Source organism: Xenopus laevis, chromosome 8S (genome assembly GCF_017654675.1).
Source record: "Xenopus laevis strain J_2021 chromosome 8S, Xenopus_laevis_v10.1, whole genome shotgun sequence".
In the NCBI taxonomy this organism is placed as follows: Eukaryota; Metazoa; Chordata; class Amphibia; order Anura; family Pipidae; genus Xenopus; species Xenopus laevis.
The window spans coordinates 98,783,299-98,804,632 of record NC_054386.1 but is presented as its reverse complement, the minus strand read 5'-3'; the positions used below and the strand labels follow the sequence as shown (position 1 = coordinate 98,804,632).

General features: G+C 42.3%; 1 protein-coding gene across 1 annotated transcript in view; it reads left to right on the top strand.

The window, feature by feature from the left end:
* Positions 1–5,504: 5,504 nt before the first annotated feature.
* LOC108700606 (kin of IRRE-like protein 1) overlaps positions 5,505–21,334 on the top strand; it is a 165,902-nt gene continuing 150,072 nt past the window's right edge. The window contains exon 1 of the mRNA XM_041574484.1: positions 5,505–6,060. Coding sequence (XP_041430418.1) covers positions 6,009–6,060 — 52 coding nt within the window. The 5' untranslated portion in view covers positions 5,505–6,008. The remainder of the gene's footprint in view (positions 6,061–21,334) is intronic.

Here is a 21,334-nt window from a genome sequence, read left to right as displayed (position 1 = left end):
TGGGCTGTTCATTTAGTAATTATATGGATACAATGTCTTTTATGATACAAGTGTCTGTATATATAGACTCACAACACAAATAGCCCTGCTTGGAGCTGCTGGTTGTTTTTATCATAGAAGACCTTGAAGCTGCAACGTGTATCTGATCCAGTGATCCAGCAGGGGGCAGTGTGATACAATTGTAGCTTTTGATGCAGCTTATAAATCACATTTCTGTAACAAGTCATTTCTGTGCCCAATTTACAGACTTTAGATATCGGGCAATAATGTGCGCAAAGGGTACTTTTACATATATCATATTTAATGAATCTCGCAAGGCTGCCGTAATTCTCCTTTCAATTGGCTTCGATGCTGAAATGGCAATAAGCATTGCACTGGGTTGGATCAGAAAGAGGGAACCTGTGTGTGTGTATATATATATATATATATATATATATATATATATATATATATATATACTGAATCATACATAAAAGCAGGAGCTGCCATATTGATATCCCTAGGCCAGTGATCCCCAACCAGTAGCTCGTGAGTAACATGTTGCTCTCCAACCCCTTGGATGTTGCTCCCAGTGGCCTCAAAGCACTTTTTTTGAATTCCAGGCTTGTTTTGTTGCATAAAAACCAGATGTTCTGCCAAACAGAGTCTCCTGTAGGCTGTCAGTCCACATAGGGGCTACCAAACAGCCAATCACAGCCCTTATTTGACATCCGACCACTTCTAAAGAACTAATTCTCTGTAAGGCTACACATTTATTGTTATTCCTACTTTTTATTCCTCATCTTTCTATTCAGGCTCTTCTTCTTGTCATATTCCAGTCTCTTATTCAAATCAGGGCACAGTCACTAGGATAATTCAGTCCCTAGCAACCAGTTTGCTTAAATGGCAAATTGGAGAGCTGCTGAATAAAAAGCTAAATAACTCAAAAAACACAAATAAAAAAAAAAATTAAAACCCATGGCAAATTGTCTCAGAATATCCCTCTCTACATCATACTAACAGTTCAGGTGAAAAAACCCCTCTAGATGCCTTACCTTGGAATGCGCCACTTTTTAACCAATTTATTCAATGGGCACTTGTTAGCTTGGGGCCCCTACAACTACATGAAAAGTCACTATATATCACTGCGGGCCGTTTGTAAGCACCACTAGGGTCCAGATATTGCCTTTGCACGCCACGGAAGGGGAGGGCCAAAGGGGTCCCTTATTTTTTGTTGGTTAAACATGGGGGTCTAAAAGATCTGTTTTGGTGACTTTGCGGATCTTTATGTGTGTGGTCAGCTTTGCTCTCTAGGGGAGCCTCCTTGACTGCCCATGCCATTGTAACAGTGGATGTAACACCCCTACATGGACAATGGTACTACCCTCTTCTGGGAGCTGAAGTGTTAAAGAATCCCAGGTTAATATGTGACACTGTTTATATCTCAGTCTGTTTGCTGTGCTAATCCCACGGGGACATATCCACCTCTACTCTGCCACCTAATCTCACTCCATGTTGCTCAATGGCAAATATAAAAATAGTGCTACAGGGATAGCACTCAGAACGTTTCGTTTTCCGAAGTTGCCTCACAAAGTGATCCAAGTGCCGTCCCGTTGGTAATTAAGGGTAAGGGCAGATTTGGGGAGAGTAGTCGCCCTGGCGACAAGTCGCCTCTTTTCGGAAACAATCAGCCTGCACTGCCTTCCCTTACCTTCCCGCCGGCTATAATGAAAAATCACCAGCTGGATGACACTCGCGGCACTTCGTAGTCGAGGAAACTTCGGGCGACTTCAGAAAACAAAGTCACCCGCTGGCGTTTTTTATCATTATAGCCGGGGGGAAGGTAGGGGAAGGCAGTTGGGGAGATTGTCGCCCCAAACTAATCTCCCCGAATATGCCGTGTGCCCTTACCCTTACATTCTAGCCGGCAGTAAGGCTTTTTGGTGAGATTAGTCACTCGAAGAAGAAGCGACTAATCTCCCAAAATAGCAGTGTGTGCCTCTGCCCTTAGGTTTTATTTGTTTTTAAATGCCCCAGTCCAAAAATAAACCCTATCTAAGCAACAAACCCTTTCTATGAGGTTTTCCCCAACCTGTTGCTTTAAATAGCAGCCTATCTATACAATACGGCCAGGCCCCTTTAACTGACCGCGTAACGTTTGGACGTTTTGTTATGGCTGCGGTGATACAGTAAAATCAAATCCAACGAAATAAAATCCAGCCCCCAGAGGTGAATATTTGCCCTTAGCCGGTGCTAAGTGTCTATCAGGGTCTGAGTGGGGAAGGTTACGAGCGCTGGTAATTGGCATCACTTTGAGGGAGACACTGGTGCTTTGCTGTGGGTGCTCCTTAAAGTGGCCAATTACGCGGCTGCCATAGAGACCTACTGAGAAACAGTCGCAGCCACGGAGAAGATTGCAACGAAATAATGCGGGTGGGGGGGGCAATGAAATGACACACAGACAACTGACTCACTCCAGATTGGAAAAAAGCAGCTCATATTCCAATCTATCATAGACTACATCTCCCAGCATCCTCAGCTATAGGCAAGAAACACATGCGGGCAACATGGGAACACTTAGTAATAAGTGTTCTTATAGTAAACATACATAGAGATGATTGGCTGATTCAGTGAAGGTCACCATAGGGTCAACTTTAAGCACTAAATCAGAATGGGGAAGATGTCCAGCTCTTCAGATCACATCCCAAGCCTACAGGCATCCAGGGGTTTAACAGCCAATCAGAGCACAGAACTTTTAAGGGTGTATTTGAATTGTCATCCTACTTACTCGCATTACAATTTATATTTTAAAATGTGAAGGCCTTTAAAAAAATCACTGTAGTGTGCTAGGACGACTGTAAGCTCTGTGTGTTAGTGATCGTTCTGTATATAAAGCCCTTTCTTAACAAAAGTCCAGCTGTTCCAATTTGCAATTGGTTTTCATTTTTTATTTGTTTTGAGTTATTTAGCTTTTTATTCAGCAGTTCTCCAGTTTGCAATTTCAGCCATCTGGTTGCTATGTTCCAAATGACCCTAGCAACCATGCATTGATTGGCATAAGTGACGGAATATGAATAGGAGAGGCCTCAATAGAAAGATGAGCAAGAAAAGGTACTTGTAACAACAAATGTGTAGCCTTAGGGCAGAGACAGATGAGAAGATTCGGGGAGATTTGTCGCCCGGTGACAAATCGCCTCTTCTTCGGGCGACTAATCTCCCCGAACAGTTAGAATGTTAATCGACGGCGGGATGGCACTCGGAGTACTTCGTTTTCCAAAGTCGCCTGAAGTTTCCTTGTAAGGCAACTTCGGAAAATGATGCGCTCTGAGTGCCGTCCCGCCGGCAATTTAGATTCTAGCCGGCGGGGAGGCAGTATGGGGAGATTAGTCGCCCGAAGAAGAGGCGATTTATCACCGGGCGACTAAATCTCCCCGAATCTTTTCGTCTGTCTCTGCCCTTACATAGCATTTGTTTTTTAGACGGGGTCAGTGACCCCCATTTGAAAGCTGTAAAGAGTCCGAAGACGAAGCAAATAATTCAAAAACTTTTAAAAAATAAAGACCAATTGAAAAGTTGCTCGGAATTGGCCATTCTACAACATACTAAAAGTTAACTTAAAAGTGAACCACCTGATGAAGAGAAGCAAGTGGGGCTGGGAGGGACAGGTTTGCTCAAGGCAAGGAGACAGCCGGGTGATGGATGGACAGATAATCCGACTGATAGACTGACGTGAATTAAAAGATAAATCTACCGATCAATCAAGTGATGGACAGACAAAGAGACATAGGAAGCGGCACGGTTTCAGGCTACTCCCGTCAACAACCACCGCATGGCTTTCAGAGAGTGAAGGGAAGGAACACTGTGTGACATCTAAATTGCCAATGAACAGGTATGGAAAGGGTTAATCTTGACATCCCAGGATAGACTGCCCGATACAGGCTTGAGTCGTGCTATGTGCTGCAAAAAGCTTACAATCTAAAGGGCTCATTTATGGGTATGCTTAAGACCTCATTGTGGCCCCTTATTGACAAATGCAACAGCTCGTGCTTCAAAGCAGAACAACAAATAGTCGTGCAGGGGCCAAGGGCACCAGTAACACACATAGATCTTTGCCTCAGTTCTTCTGCTTCTTGTTCTTAAAGGATAAGTACACCTTTAAAATAAGTGAATGTAAAATTGATGAGAGTGCTAGTCTAAGCACTTTTGTAATTTACATTCATTATTTATTCTTTTTTCATTCCAAGATATTAAGGGATACATGTACTGTTAATATGAATGAATTTTGTTACAACAGCGCCACCTGCTGGTCAGTTTCCCACCAGTCTGACCAGCAAGTAGTCAAGGAAGTTGTCAGGAGAAAGAAAGAGGCTGCTCTGATGTTCTTCTGCTTAGGAAAGATCTGAGAGAGGTTTCTAATTTGATTCCTAAGCAGAAGAACATCAGGTGCATAGGTTGATGAAGCATTCTGGGAAATAGAGTTCTCTGGAGGAAAGTTTTCCAATGATACTGAAGTGCTTTCATTAATGAGAAAATTTAAGTCAAAGAATCCTCCTGTTGAATGCATTTTATGTAATGAAGGATAATGATAAAATAATAGGAGTGAAATACCTGAAAACTCACTAGCAGCACCAAGTTAGATTGCAAGCTTTGCGGGCTAGGGGCCTCTTAATCTATGAAATTGTTTATATTGATTTATTGTAATGTGTATTATCTTTCATTTATAGGGTGTTGATTTTACAATCTGCAAATTCTGCAGAGGTTTTCCATCATTCCCATCAATTCCTGCTCCAGAGGAGCTTACAATCTAAGGTCCCTATCATTAGTCACCAGGAGCAATTTTAAGAGTAGCCAGTTACCTGCCTGTATGTTTTGGAGTGTTTCAGGGAGACTGGAGGGAACCCACACAAACATGGGGAGACAGAATCACGCAGACCCCAATACTGCAAGGCACTGATGCTATATAGTGATAGGTGAATAAATTCGCCTGTCGTAAATGCGTGACGAATTTCCACGTTTCGCTGCTGGTGAATAAATTCATGAAAATTCGCCAAAACCTTGTCTCTCAGGGCAAAACCACTGCGCGTCAACACTATTGAGACGCCCATTGACTTTAACGCCAGCCTCAAAATTGACACGGGTGTCAATTTTACGAGTTTTGCGAATTTTTCGCTGTTCCGTGAATTTCTCAGGAATTTCGGGAATTTTACGTTGAAGCGAAACGGGAGAAATTCGTCCACCACTAATGCTATACACTGAGCTACCATACTGCTAATGCACAACATTAGATAAATGCTTGATAAAAATATATATTCCCCCAAAGAGCTTGCCATCGCCAGCGTAAAAAAAAAAACCCTCGGAGCAGAGTTCTTTCAGACAAGCACAACAGACTTGCTCAATCCCCTTTCAGACAAGATATGGAATGTTTCAAGGGGAAGGACAATTCCTTCTGTGTCACCGCATGTAAGGGGTGGGGGCAGGGAGGGGGTTGGATTGGTTAAAAAACTCCAGTCTAAAGAAAAAAAAATCCCAAATTCCATTCCTCACATCAGCAATTCCTTCCCCAAACTCCCCCTGGAACTGGCAGCCCTTTCTCTCCTCCTGCCTTTAATTAAATCCTACTGTTTCTCTTTCTCTCTCCTTCCCCGTGTGTGTTGTTCTGATACAGAGAGAGTGAGAGCGAGGGAGAGAGGAAAAAATGTGTTGGTAAAAAAGAGAGTTTACAAAGTATTTTTCCCTTCCCTCCCCCTACTGTTGGAGGAATGGTTCCTTCCCCCTTTGGATTCTCAATCCAAGCTCATTCCAAGACTTTTTGTGTGTGTGAGTGTAACAGGGGAGAGAGAAAGCTCCGCACTCCGTGGGAAAGGAATCACCATCTATAGCTGAACTCTACTATAAAGACCTGTTTTTGAGACTTGGGATATGGTTGGAAAAGGACGGTGAGATCCAGCCGAATAGAGGGACATTGGAGAGAAGGAAAATCCAGTTGAAGTCACCAGTTTCCCTGGGTTTGGGGGAGACCAGGAGAGAGCATGCTTTTTCTCTTTATCTGGATATTTACGCTGCACGAGACTCTATCACAAGGTAAGGCACCCAACTTGAGACCCTTGAAGCTTTCAAAGAATTGAGGTTGATGATGATGATGTAAATGACATGCAACTTTAAACAATGAGCTGAGATGTTTTGGGATCCTTGATTTTGGAACCTGGGTTTGGGTATATGGCACGGCACCTGGGGGATGTAAAGTGAGTTTTGGAGAGGTTTAACCATGTCGAGCGTGGAGGAGAAGGACGGAGAGAGAGGAACAGGCAAGAGGATGGAATTTTCAGACGGTTCTGTAGCATAGACGATAGATGGAAGGATGAAATGGAATTCTGTGGTTAGCTAATGAGACCCACAGAGAGACGGAAGGATGGACATGCTTTTGGGATGGGGGTGGGAGAAGACTTTTTGAGACTGGCAGAATAGAGAACAAGAAGGAAAAAGACTTAAGGGAAAGAGAGACAGTTTGGCTGTTGCTTGCAGACAGACGTCTGTACAGGCTAGATAGAAGAATAGACAGACTTTGGTAATGGACGGACAGACTTTTTCGGATTATTTAGAGATTCCAATAGGGCAGATAGACTTTTGAGATGGTTTTTGTTGATGGTGACATAGAAAAGGCATATAGATCTAGACAGACGGCTGGACTACACAGTCTTGCAGACAGTAGGGTAGACTTCTAATCAGTATCCGTCCCTCTCTATTGAGTTTGCTGCATTGGCCGGGGGGCATGTAACTTCTCTCCGGTCCACACGCCGCTGGACATTGATGCGGCCACCTATTGTCTCTTGTGTTGACTTTGCACGCCTCTGTGTTTGGATGCCTCATTTAGCTTTTAACACAACACCAGGGACACAAGTGTGACAATGGACAGAGCTAATGTGAGCCCAAACAATAAAGAGCAGTCATTTTAACCCTTTCTTACCAACTACCCTCCTGCCCTTGTTGACTAGACGAATGGAAACACCAGGGTAGGTGATGCAAATGTCTGCTTCTCCTGAAAGCAATCTGTTGCTGCCTCCATCCATCCATTCAAGCCATCAGCAGTTAAGGTTGACACTGTACAGGCACATGAAATCCACAAGTACATAGATGCGTAACATGTGTCTGATATCCCCCAGCTATAAAAGTCTCTGCTGCTCCATAAAATTGCTCTGTATCACAGAGCTGGCTCATGGCTTTTTGACTTGGAGGAGAATGAATCATATACTGGTGCAGATACCAGACAACCAGTTGTTATTATATTTCAGCCGCGCAGCAGCAACAGCAGCAACAGCAGCAACAGGGAGGACTGAAAAATGCGCTCATACTGCCAACCATAGCGGCTGCAAACCTCAGATGCTGCACAACTTCTTGGACAGCTTTCAGCTTAATGAAATAGTGGCTTCCAGGAGGGTGTTAGATGTTCATCTGCCCACCTGGGTTCTAACCATTCGTTGACAAAGCACCAACGTAGGTGGCAAATAAATTAAATAAATAACCATAGCCATATGCCGCTGAGTTTGAAAGAACGGTTATCATGAAGGAGTTAACTGAAAATATAAATGAAATGGGACAAAGTGGGAGCAGGGAGGAGGTAGACAGAAAGATAGATATTTCCTTCCTTAATTTTACAGGAAGAGGAAAGGAAGTCACCTCTGTGTTGGATGGACTTTCCTCACCCTCTGGATTCGCCTTTTATCCATGGCCAGTTGTAGGCCACATCTACAAGTACGATTCCCATAGCCTGTTTGTTTTACCGTCTCTGCTTCCTCTGTAGAGACTCCCCCCTTTACCTCTGGCTCTTTTTATAAACAGCTGGCAGCCTAGTCAGCATCGTGCAACATCACTTTTCAAACTCGCCTTGATTGAGAAGATGACACTTCCGCACTGTTAACCGCTGGCAGTTGCGACTGAGCTTGGTCGGTTCTGTTCCCCCACAATTTATCACATGTAAAGAAAATAGATCTGGTTGTAGTCATGGGGATCCCCCCGGGAATGGCACAATCCAAGTCCAGTAAAAAGCCTTACAGTTCTACTAGAACTTTTTGGGCTTTAGTATTAGCTCATAATGTTGCTACTACAGAATTCCCAAACTCCGATTCATATCCTCATTGCTGTTTAGTCTAGGGGCCCCTATATAATCGGAATAAATGCTTGGGGTGAATACTCTGCCTTAAACTGGCATCTAATAATTGCCTACAAACAGTTGTTATACTGTATATTCAACTGGCACTGTACTTATCTTGCCAAGTGTTATGGGTAGTGATGGGCGAATTTATTCGCCAGGCGTGAATTCGCAGCAAATTTGCACGATTCGCCGCCAGAGAATAAATTTGCGAAACGCCCATGAAAATTCGTGGCAAAAATTTGCCGGCGTCAAAAAATTTTTTCGCTGGCTTCGGAAAAAATAGCCGCCCGCTAATTTTTCCGCGAAACGGCGCAAATTCGCCCATCACTAGTTATGGGGTATTAAACTAGGAATTGCCATTATATTTATCCTGCTGTGTGTTCTGGGGTATTATACATGGAATTGACACTGTATTTATCTGATGTGTGTTCTGGGGTATTATACATGGAATTGGCACTGTATTTATCCTGTTGTGTGTTCTGGGTATTATACATGGAATTGGCACTGTATTTATCCTGCTGTGTGTTCTGGGTATTATACATGGAATTGGCCCTGTATTTATCCTGCTGTGTGTTCTGGGGTATTATACATGGAATTGGCACTGTATTTATCTGCTGTGTGTTCTGGGGTATTATACATGGAATTGACACTGTATTTATCCTGCTGTGTGTTCTGGGTATTATACATGGAATTGGCACTGTATTTATCCTGCTGTGTGTTCTGGGTATTATACATGGAATTGGCCCTGTATTTATCTGCTGTGTGTTCTGGGTATTATACATGGAATTGGCACTGTATTTATCTGCTGTGTGTTCTGGGTATTATACATGGAATTGGCCCTGTATTTATCTGCTGTGTGTTCTGGGTATTATACATGGAATTGGCACTGTATTTATCCTGCTGTGTGTTCTGGGTATTATACATGGAATTGACACTGTATTTATCTGCTGTGTGTTCTGGGTATTATACATGGAATTGACACTATATTTATCCTGCTGTGTGTTCTGGGGTATTATACATGGAATTGGCACTGTATTTATCCTGCTGTGGGTTCTGTGGTATTATACATGGAATTGACACTATATTTATCCTGCTGTGTGTTCTGGGGTATTATACATGGAATTGACACTGTATTTATCTGCTGTGTGTTCTGGGTATTATACATGGAATTGGCACTGTATTTATCTGCTGTGGGTTCTGGGGTATTATACATGGAATTGGCACTGTATTTATCCTGCTGTGTGTTCTGGGTATTATACATGGAATTGGCACTGTATTTATCTGCTGTGTGTTCTGGGGTATTACACATGGAATTGGCACTGTATTTATCTGCTGTGTGTTCTGGGGTATTATACATGGAATTGGCACTTTATTTATCTGCTGTGTGTTCTGGGGTATTATACATGGAATTGGCCCTGTATTTATCCTGCTGTGTGTTCTGGGTATTATACATGGAATTGGCACTGTATTTATCCTGCTGTGTGTTCTGGGGTATTATACATGGAATTGGCACTGTATTTATCCTGCTGTGTGTTCTGGGTATTATACATGGAATTGGCACTGTATTTATCTGCTGTGTGTTCTGGGGTATTACACATGGAATTGGCACTGTATTTATCTGCTGTGTGTTCTGGGGTATTATACATGGAATTGGCACTGTATTTATCTGCTGTGTGTTCTGGGTATTATACATGGAATTGACACTGTATTTATCTGCTGTGTGTTCTGGGTATTATACATGGAATTGGCCCTGTATTTATCTGTTGTGTGTTCTGGGGTATCATAACTGGAATTACCACTGTATTTATCCTGCCGTGCGTACTGGGGGTATGATACATGGGATTGGACCCATAAAAGGACTTTAATTAGCCTTCCCAAACACAAAAATTACCCACCACTTATGGACCCATAGCAGTTGAATAGGGCTCTCTTGGGAGGCAGAAAAACAGTAATGGAATATCTAAGCGATACTTAAAATGGTGCTCATTTTTACTGGAGCAAGCAAAACAATTATTCCTAATAAGAAGTATAGAATAAGTAAAGCTAAATATACTGTGTAACCTATTTCCTATGGCAGTGCTGTACATTTTCCCCCATAAAATTAGCTAAATAACTGATATACAACCATGTGCTGGATTACAATACCCTCTACAAGTGGTGGGGCTTGGGGCAAAACAGGGAATATCATTTATATATAGTAGGTCTGTCCTACTTAATACACTTCAGCTATTTTGGACAGAATTCTCCACACCCTGAAGGCTTCCAGAGGGTGCTTGAAGTCGCCCTTCAACAGTAGTTAAAGTTCTACCTGTTGGGCAAGAATTATATAAATTGTTACTCTTGTCATCTTCTCCTACTGCTCCTCTATTTTCCAACCTGATCCCCCCCCCACTTCTGAATGATAGTTTCTGCATTGTGGCAACCCAGAATATGGGGCCATATTTGGACTCCATAAAGCTGAGGTCTCCATACTGTTGGATGCTGTGGATAGGTGGGGGGTCAGTCTGAAAATCATCTGGGATGAGATTTGGTTTAAATGTTTATTTGCTTTCCTAGATATTCCTGGAAGCCCAACCCAAAGGAAACTTAGGGTCCTACCTGGGGTGATTGTCCAATATATTCTTGCCTAGATATTCATAGAACTATTGTAGAATAAATGCCTACAAAACTACAGGTTGATCACCAAAGGTAAACCTGGAGAGCAACCCCCAAGTTCATAGAGAGGATAGAAGACTTTATCATGTCCTTGAAGACCAAACTTTGGATAGACATCCCTGTTTAATGGGATACCCCTTGTTGAAATGCTACACACCTCCCATAGAGCTGAAAGTCTACAATGGCTTAAAGAATTCTTGTTGTATCAACTGCAATGGTCTTTAAAGCAAATGCTACTCCATAGATCCTGCATATTGGTTCTCATTATTCATGGGCCTCAAGGCAAGCATTATCTTGATGTTGGTATAATTTATGACTATAACGTTTAGAGCAGCGCAAGCGTCTTTACTGAATGATAATTCGAGAGAGAGATATGGCAGAACAGACGCCGGAGATAGTGCATGTGTCATTAGATATTATCACAATGAAATGAGTCAATTTCACTGAGCTTAATGGGAATGGTGAGCGTAAAGAAAGGGAATAAAATGGCATGACTTCACCATAAATGCCTCCTATTGTTTAAGAACCTCGGGTATTTAGCCTGAAATGTGTCCGCAGCTCAATGCAAATGAGGGACAATTAAGTGTAATTAGAAACAGTGTGTACATTGAAAAAACAACAACCAGTGCTATTATGGAGTATTTGCATAGAAGTTGGAAATATGGTGGAGGGAAAAAAAACAGAAAATGTTTGATGGTGAGATTTTTTAACAGATATAGTTAGGCACAGATATCTTTAGGGGTCCAATCATGGGCACTGTACATAATGGGCCTCATCAACAGCAGTTGTAGGAATAGAAATGGTTTGAAAGGAGCATGCTAAGCAGGTATAGTAGGGAGAGATGGTGTCTATAGTAACAGTGGATAATAGTCTCTGGGAAGGGAGTGTGACTGTGGGATAGCAGGTATAGTAGGGAGAGATGGTGCCTATAGTAACAGTGGATAATAGTCTCTGGGAAGGGAGTGTGACTGTGGGATAGCAGGTATAGTAGGGAGAGATGGTGTCTATAGTAACAGTGGGATAATAGTCTCTGGGAAGGGAGTGTGACTGTGGGATAGCAGGTATAGTAGGGAGAGATGGTGTCTATAGTAACAGTGGATAATAGTCTCTGGGAAGGGAGTGTGACTGTGGGATAACAGGTATAGTAGGGAGAGATGGTGTCTATAGTAACAGTGGATAATAGTCTCTGGGAAGGGAGTGTGACTGTGGGATAGCAGGTATAGTAGGGAGAGATGGTGTCTATAGTAACAGTGGATAATAGTCTCTGGGAAGGGAGTGTGACTGTGGGATAGCAGGTATAGTAGGGAGAGATGGTGTCTATAGTAACAGTGGATAATAGTCTCTGGGAAGGGAGTGTGACTGTGGGATAGCAGGTATAGTAGGGAGAGATGGTGCCTATAGTAACAGTGGGATAATAGTCTCTGGGAAGGGAGTGTGACTGTGGGATAGCAGGTATAGTAGGGAGAGATGGTGCCTATAGTAACAGTGGGATAATAGTCTCTGGGAAGGGAGTGTGACTGTGGGATAGCAGGTATAGTAGGGAGAGATGGTGTCTATAGTAACAGTGTGATAATAGTCTCTGGGAAGGGAGTGTGACTGTGGGATATCAGATATAGTAGGGAGAGATGGTGTCTATAGTAACAGTGGGATAATAGTCTCTGGGAAGGGAGTGTGACTGTGGGATAGCAGGTATAGTAGGGAGAGATGGTGTCTATAGTAACAGTGTGATAATAGTCTCTGGGAAGGGAGTGTGACTGTGGGATAGCAGGTATAGTAGGGAGAGATGGTGCCTATAGTAACAGTGGATAATAGTCTCTGGGAAGGGAGTGTGACTGTGGGATAACAGGTATAGTAGGGAGAGATGGTGTCTATAGTAACAGTGGATAATAGTCTCTGGGAAGGGAGTGTGACTGTGGGATAGCAGGTATAGTAGGGAGAGATGGTGTCTATAGTAACAGTGGATAATAGTCTCTGGGAAGGGAGTGTGACTGTGGGATAGCAGGTATAGTAGGGAGAGATGGTGCCTATAGTAACAGTGGATAATAGTCTCTGGGAAGGGAGTGTGACTGTGGGATAGCAGGTATAGTAGGGAGAGATGGTGTCTATAGTAACAGTGGATAATAGTCTCTGGGAAGGGAGTGTGACTGTGGGATAGCAGGTATAGTAGGGAGAGATGATGTCTATAGTAACAGTGGATAATAGTCTCTGGGAAGGGAGTGTGACTGTGGGATAGCAGGTATAGTAGGGAGAGATGGTGCCTATAGTAACAGTGGGATAATAGTCTCTGGGAAGGGAGTGTGACTGTGGGATAGCAGGTATAGTAGGGAGAGATGGTGCCTATAGTAACAGTGGGATAATAGTCTCTGGGAAGGAGTGTGACTGTGGGATAGCAGGTATAGTAGGGAGAGATGGTGTCTATAGTAACAGTGGATAATAGTCTCTGGGAAGGGAGTGTGACTGTGGGATATCAGATATAGTAGGGAGAGATGGTGTCTATAGTAACAGTGTGATAATAGTCTCTGGGAAGGGAGTGTGACTGTGGGATAGCAGGTATAGTAGGGAGAGATGGTGTCTATAGTAACAGTGGATAATAGTCTCTGGGAAGGGAGTGTGACTGTGGGATATCAGATATAGTAGGGAGAGATGGTGTCTATAGTAACAGTGTGATAATAGTCTCTGGGAAGGGAGTGTGACTGTGGGATAGCAGGTATAGTAGGGAGAGATGGTGCCTATAGTAACAGTGGATAATAGTCTCTGGGAAGGGAGTGTGACTGTGGGATAGCAGGTATAGTAGGGAGAGATGGTGTCTATAGTAACAGTGGATAATAGTCTCTGGGAAGGGAGTGTGACTGTGGGATAGCAGGTATAGTAGGGAGAGATGGTGCCTATAGTAACAGTGGATAATAGTCTCTGGGAAGGGAGTGTGACTGTGGGATAGTAGGTATAGTAGGGAGAGATGGTGCCTATAGTAACAGTGGATAATAGTCTCTGGGAAGGGAGTGTGACTGTGGGATAGCAGGTATAGTAGGGAGAGATGGTGTCTATAGTAACAGTGAAATAATATTCTCTGGGAAGGCCAGGGTTTATATATCAAACATGAGCAAGATGGACAAGTCATTTACTGGTCGGATAATTTCTCCCTACCGTTTTTGGACGCCCGCGCACATTCGCCAGCGAAAATGCGTCAGTGTCCAAAAAACCAGACGCCGGCGAATTTTAGCAGGCCAATTTTCGCTGCAATTTAGCAAAATTCGCCGTGAATTTGCGCCTGGTGAATAAATTCGCCCATCAGTACCTTCCACATGTTTCTGAACTACGGCTCCCACTGGATCCCCGGCGGTTTCCGAACTGCATTCCTCGGTGAACAGCTAGAGAGCAGCGATGGGCGAATCTGACCTGTTTCGATTCCCCAAAAATTCGCGAAACGGTGAAAATTTGCCGAAATGCATTGAAGTCTATTGGCAACCAAATTTTGTCGCGCAACAATGTTTTTTCACCCATAGGTGTTATTTTTGGACGAAACTTGGTGAAAAATGTTGCTCATCACTACTAGAGAGCCACAAGTCAATGTTAACAGATAAAGAGAGTCTGGAAAGCTCAAGCTCTTTCCCCCTCTCCCTCCCTCTCTCTCCCTGTCTCCTAAATACTCTTTCTCATGGAATTTCAGCGGGTTAAAGAGATCTTAATGCCCAAGTAAAATATGTAAATCTTTAAATGGATGCACTCGAAGCATTCAATCAGCCAAATGAATAAAGTCGTTGCCATTAAAGCTTTTTCTGATCCATTCAGATTTGATGCATCTGATTCAAATCCGTGGGTATGGCGGCCTGTTTGAGCCAAAACCCCTCTTTAAACCATCTCAGGCGTAGGCGTGATTTGCAATTATCTCGTTACAATTTCTGGACCTCTGCCTTTGTTTTTATTTACTAAAAATATGATTTATCCGGCTATTGAAAAAAGATGATTTTTAGAGAATCTTTAAAGTGCCAGCGCTTTGTTAATATATAGTGAGGATCCCTAGAAATAAGGTCCCCAGATCAAAGGTCAAGCTGCTCAATATCGACTTGAAATAGTGTTTTTCCTGCAGGTTGAATTTTTTGTAATATTCATGAGAAAAATAATCAGGCTGCACATTTTTTTAAGCAACTTTTACAAGATGCACCAAATCTGTCTGAATTCTGAAATGAATCTTATACAAGTGCCGGGATTTGGTCGAATCTTGGATTCATCCCTAAAAAATTTTATATAGGCAACTCACACCTCAACTGTTCAACTGAACTTTTTTTTCTGTTTGCAGGTGATGCTATTTTTTTTATTTAAATATTTATTTAAAAATTTAGATTCAAGATGGATTTGGGTCAAATCTTTTGTTTTAAAAATGTTTTGGCTTCAGTGGATACCTAAATGTTACCTTGGATTTTTCTTTAAAATCGGGTCAGATTTGTCAAAAACAGTTTTGCAAACTACATGCAGACCTGTTGTAAATTTTTGAACAGTTGGCCCAGGAGGAAAAAAAATAATTTAAAGTAAATACGGACTTGTAAGTGATAAATTGTCATCACTGTATTTAGAACTTCTTCTAACTTCTTTTTGTGCAGGAGAATCTGTTGGCAAACGTAGTAGTAGTAATAGTAGCAGTAGTAATATTAGTAATAGTAGCAGTAGTAGTAGTAATAGTAGCAGTCGTAATAGTAGTAGTAGTAGTAATAATAATAGTAGTAATAATAGTAGTAATAGTAGCAGTAGTAGTAGTAGCAGTAGTAGTAGTAGTAGTAGTAGTAGTAGTAGTAGTAGTAGTAGTAGTAGTAGTTATAGTAATAATAGTAATAGTAGTAGAAGTAGTAATAGTAGTAAATTCCCACAAATCACCAATTTTACATGATATTTTGGCAAAAAATGATTGGAAAATATTATATATATTTCTATAGTTGGAAATTGTGAAAAAGATTGATTAAGAAATCTTAGGTGCTTGTAGAAATTTTTTTGTAGATTTCTTACATGGGGTAGGTAAGAACTTAGACGAGATGGAAGAGGGTGGATACAATAAAACAGTAGAATTGTTGCCAGAAGTAGTAGTAGCAGTAGTAGTAATAGTAGCAGTAGTAAAATTAGTAGTAGTAGTAATAGTTACAGTAATAGTAGTAATAGTGGTAGTAATAGTAATAGTGGTAAATGCCCACAAATCGCCAATTTTACATGATATTTTGGCAAAAAATGATTGGAAAATGTATATATATTCCTATAGTTGGACATTGTGAAAACGATTGATTAAGAAATCTTAGGTGCTTGTAGAATGATTCTGTAGATAATTTCTTACATGGGGTAGGTAGGAACTTAGAGGAGATGGAAGGGGGTGGATACAATAAAAACAGGAGAATCTGTTGCCAAAAGTAGTAGTAGTAATAGTAGTAGTAGTAGTAGTAATAGTAGCAGCAGTAGTAATAGTAGCAGTAGTAAAAGTAGTAGTAATAGTAGTAGTTGTAATAGTTATAGTAATAGTAACTGGAAGGAGTAACACTAAAAGGGAACATAAGGAAACACTTCTTTACATATAGGGTGATAAATACAAGGAATGACTTTCCGGCAGATGCAGAGAGTAAGGAAATGTGAAGCCCCTGTGGGAATTTTAAAAATGGAATTTAGCCTTGCTACGTCTCTTTGTAATGACTTGTACAAAACTTGCTCCAGGTCTTGTAACCCATAGCGACTAATCCTCTGTTTGATTTCACAAACAAAAGTCTCAATAACATTTTTGAAATTAATGAAATGGTTTCCCACACCAGGCCAGGAATGATTACTTATTTCTTTTGTCCCATCTCCATGTTATGGTTTGTTTTGGGTAATGACCCTATAAAACGATTTTAGTAGGAGCTGGTAAGTAGCTGCAGTTCAACAACAACCCAGGGGGGCTGCAGTGTGCCTATCCCTGCTCTGTATAAACAAACAAGTTGTGTCTCCAGCCAGAGAAATCTTATCTCCCCGCAGAGAGAGCTATTATAGAATCCCTTGTGTTTCTTTCCATGTGACAGCACAATCCTGCACTGAACTGTATATCCTGCAAGTCTGATAGGAGAGGCAGGAGCCTGGAGATAATAGGAAAGGTAATCTGAAGAGTGGAGCGGTTACTAACCTCTTCCACGCTCCACTGAGCGCAAGAGAATGGCCTCAATGTGCTGCTGGAACTCTGTATTCCACACCAGCCTGTGCACAAAGGCAACTGGGAGAAATAGAAAATAGGGAAAAAATAATTAAATTTAGGGGTTCAGACAGTGCATCTCTGTGGCCCCTTGGGTGCATCATCTGTATGCATCAGGGCATTGATAATGTTGTATAATGGGATCATTTTGTTGCGAGGTCTCTGTCCATCACATGTTAATTATGGTATATCACTGGTTCGTTTATATATGAGTGGCCAAGATAGCCAACAAGTGGCCAACAAAAATTATTTTTCAGGGCCCCCAAAATGTTTAGCGGTTGACTTGTTTTACCAATATTTATTGAAACAGATCTTGCAAATATGAATGCTTGTTTTTATCTCCTAATATGTTTAAGTTGCAGGATATATTAATATAAACATGAGTGATGTCACAATGGTTGACCTCACAACGATCGCTGGCGCACGAGTGATGCCACAATGGTGATATACCACAAGCAGCTTGCTCATTATAGGAATTATAGCAATATTATCTACAGGACGATAACATTGATAAATGAATACCCAGCCTTGTATTATAATGTGGCGAACATAATGCATCGAGTTCTCCGGCGGATCCGAGGTTACATTGATTAGATACGGGCAAGGCGGCTGTGGGGAGGAAAAAAATGTAGTGTAAAGTAATATGTGAACTCAATCACGCCAAATCCTGTATTTGTGTTCACTCGCAGCGCGGCCCAGGGGCTTCTCAACGCCGAACCCAGAAGTGGCTTTAATAAGCTCTGAAGGATGTGCCATTCCTCTGGCCGGATCCCATTCTGTACACTCTGTACGTTTCAATCAATTGCTACAGACGTTTCATGCTGGAATTACGAGCCCTTTCGCTAAGGTCTGAAAAGCGCATTAATGTTGCTTATTTCTGCCATAGCAACATAGAAATTGGGGGTGGGGGGGGGGCTGGGAAAAGACACACGTTCATTCATCAAGCTGAACCCTTGGCTGAGACTATTCCTTTATAATACACAAAAGCCATGAATATCTTGTAAATTATATCCTTATAAACGGTGACTAGTGATGTCATCAGTTATAAACGGTGAGTTCTGATGTCATTTTTGTCACATGGCTCACTATAAATTGTGTATTATAATAAATAAAGTGCCCCTTGTTGGAAAATATGAGGATATTAGAAGTAACCTCGGAGTTCCATGACTTGTGTTTTTATATGGTCACGAAACTCCCCGGTGACTTATAATATCCTTATATTTTACAATAGGGGGCACTTTATTCACTATATAACCTACAGTGGATACAGAAGAAGGAGTCCAGATTTGCTCCAGAAGGTGAAAATAATCCCTTTCTGACTCCAATAAAGCAATAAGTACAATGGCAAAAAAACGAAGGGGTGCATGGGCAATGGCGTAACAATTTGTACCCCTAGAAATAAGCGTGATTATTCATGAGTCGATGGCGGCAGTTATAGAAGGGTAAATTGGCAGTTGACTGAAGCAGTATGACAGTCACCAATGTAAGTGTTGTGTTTGGGTGCTGATCCCCAAACTCTCAGCTTAGGGGAGTAGCAGTGGCTAGTGATGGGCAAATTTCACCCGTTTTGCCGAAAAATTTGCGAATGTCCCAAAAAATGAGCGAAATGGTGGAAAATTCACAAACATTTTTTGAAAATCGCAAAAAAATCACGAAAGTTCGGAAACTTTCACGACAAAATCGCGAAAATCAGAGGGAAAAGTCGCTTGTTTCAATTTTGAAGCTGGCGTTAAAGTCAATGGGTGTCCGAATAGTGTTGAGGTGCAGGGATTTTGACGCGAGTGACTTTTCGGACACGCGTCCAGAATTTTTTTGACAACGGCAAAATTCTGCCATTAATTTTTGCAGGAGATTTGCAGGAGATTCAAGCTGGCGTTAAAGTTAATGGGCGTCCAAATAGTGTTGACTTGCGGCGATTTTGAGGCGATCGACTTTTCAGACACACTTCCAGAATTTTTTTGACGACAGCGAAATTCCGCGACTAATTTTTGCTGGAGATTCACAAATTTATTCGCTAAACGCAGAAATTCGCACCGAATTCGTGCCAGGCTAATATATTCACCCATCATTAGCAGTGGCATAATTTAGTATCCACTTCCCCCAAACCAATGATAAATGTGCGAGAAGTGGGATCTCTGAACCCAAGTGGGGTGGTGGGGTCATGGGTCCTCATTGAAGGCCTTGTTGTGGTCACAGACTTTGTCTGACTATATGGTGGGTCTCCTGGTACAGCACTGGTGTAAATAGTAAGGACAGACCTCACAACTGTGGTGGGGAGACCCCGAGGGCCCAGTAAAGACCTGTGATCCCTGATCCTACTTCTCCTTGGTTAGATCTTCTCGTTTGGCAACCAAATGCGGCGGGCAAGATGGAGATGATCCAGTGGTTTGGGTCCTACTGATTAGGAAGGACCTCCTGAGGGACCCATACACTGGCCAATAAGCTGCTGACTTGTGACATATTCCCAATCACTTGACAACGCATGTGCCTCATTCCTGATTGGCTAACTCAAAATGGCCTTAAAGGTACAGTACCATGCAAATGCTTATCTGTAAACCAGATTGCCATTACCATTATTTTTGTATGAAGCTGTTTCCTTTACTCGACACACCTGGCCTTTTTCAGCAATCCAGGGGGGAAGCACTTTTAAGTGGCAGCATCACTTCCTGCTGTGCCCGGCCTTCGCAGGAAGTAAAATTGCAGCGGAAATTGGCCCCCCTCGGCCTGAACGGTTGGTTGCCCATCATAAATGCTCAGTGTGATTGTGCCTTTCCAGGCTTGATTGTAAATATTCCTATTTTTGTGTATGTGCGTTACTGACCCCTTTCCCAGCCGTGCTCCCTCCCCTGCTGGGTAGCCTTTCCACCAATCCACCACATTTGCAAAGCTGGAGTGGATTTGAGCGTTCTGCTTTTGTTATGTCTCTCCGGGTTCTCCATTCGTTGCCAGACCCTGACAAGCCGTGCGGAAAATAAAACAAACACACAGCTTACACCTCGGAGTCGGCATTTATCTTATTTTTTCTCGCTGCCGGTACCTTGTACAGGAGGCTGAGGGTATAAATTATGTAATTGTAACAGGTGATTACTGCATTGTGCAAATCTCTCCTTAAAGTGCCTCGTACAATAGGCGCTGCGCTGTTGCTCTACCGTTTGGGGCTTTTTTTTATTCTTCTTTTTATCAAAATGTTTGGTAGAAGAAGTAGGAATTTTAAATTGTAGCTCACAGTAAAAACCCTTTCCCTGCCTGAATAAAATGAAACGCGTTGAGTCTTCCAGCAGCAATAACATTTAAAGTATATTCTCACTCGTTTTGATATTCGAACATATGTGCCAAGAACCAGATATGGGTCCCATGATGATCCTTGTTTTTTCTTTAGTCCATTGTGGCCCCTAGGATACTAGAGGCCAAAATGGACCACCAGGGGCCACTGGTCCCTATTAAGGGTTTAGTTAGGATCAAGGAGGAAGCAATAAAGTCAGAACTTAGGTATCGCACATACCAGATACATAACTCCCAACTGTCCTGTTTTCAGCGGGACAGGACAGTCCCGCTTTTGACAGCACAACCGGCAGTCCCGCGTTTGTACTGGAAAGTCACGACTTTTTCTGCACTGAACAGCCATAAAAAGTTGAGCAAGGGTTTCTAAAGAACAAAGTCAAGGATAGGTCTAGATCAGGGGTCCCCAACCTTTTTTATCCGTGAGCCATATTCAAATGTAAATAGATTTGGGGAGCAACACAAAAAAAAAAGTCCCTTGGGGTAACAAATAAGGGCTGTGATTGGCTATTTGGTAGCTCCTATGTGGAGTGGCAGCCTACAAGAGGCTCTACTTGGCACGAAACTTAGTATTTATGCAATTAAAACTCGCTTCCAAGCCTGGAATTCAAAAATAAGCCCCTGCTTTGAGGAGCCTGAGAGCAACATCCAAGGGGTTGGAGAGCAACATGTTACTCACGAGCTACTGGTTGGGGATCACTAGTCTAGATTAATAACATACAGGGGTACCTACCATGGGCAAAGGGATTTAATGTGCAAGTAACCTCATTGGTGGCTGTGGACCTTAAAGTGGGTGCTGATATCTTCCCTTGAATCTCTGGTGCCCATTGTAGCACTGTTGGACTGAATGTGATGAGGCTACAGCTCATTGACGTCACTTGGGAGTGCCCCTTACACCCAATCATCTTTGCGTCCCCAAAAATGGGACAATTTAAGAAATGACCCTCGTCCACCTTGGAAATGTTCCAACATGCTCAGGTCCACCCTAAACTCTGCCCATTTTCCTGTAAGCCAGTCCCTTTCCAGGACAGCTGGGCCACTGGGAGTTAAAGGGGTTGTTCACCTTTGAGTTAACT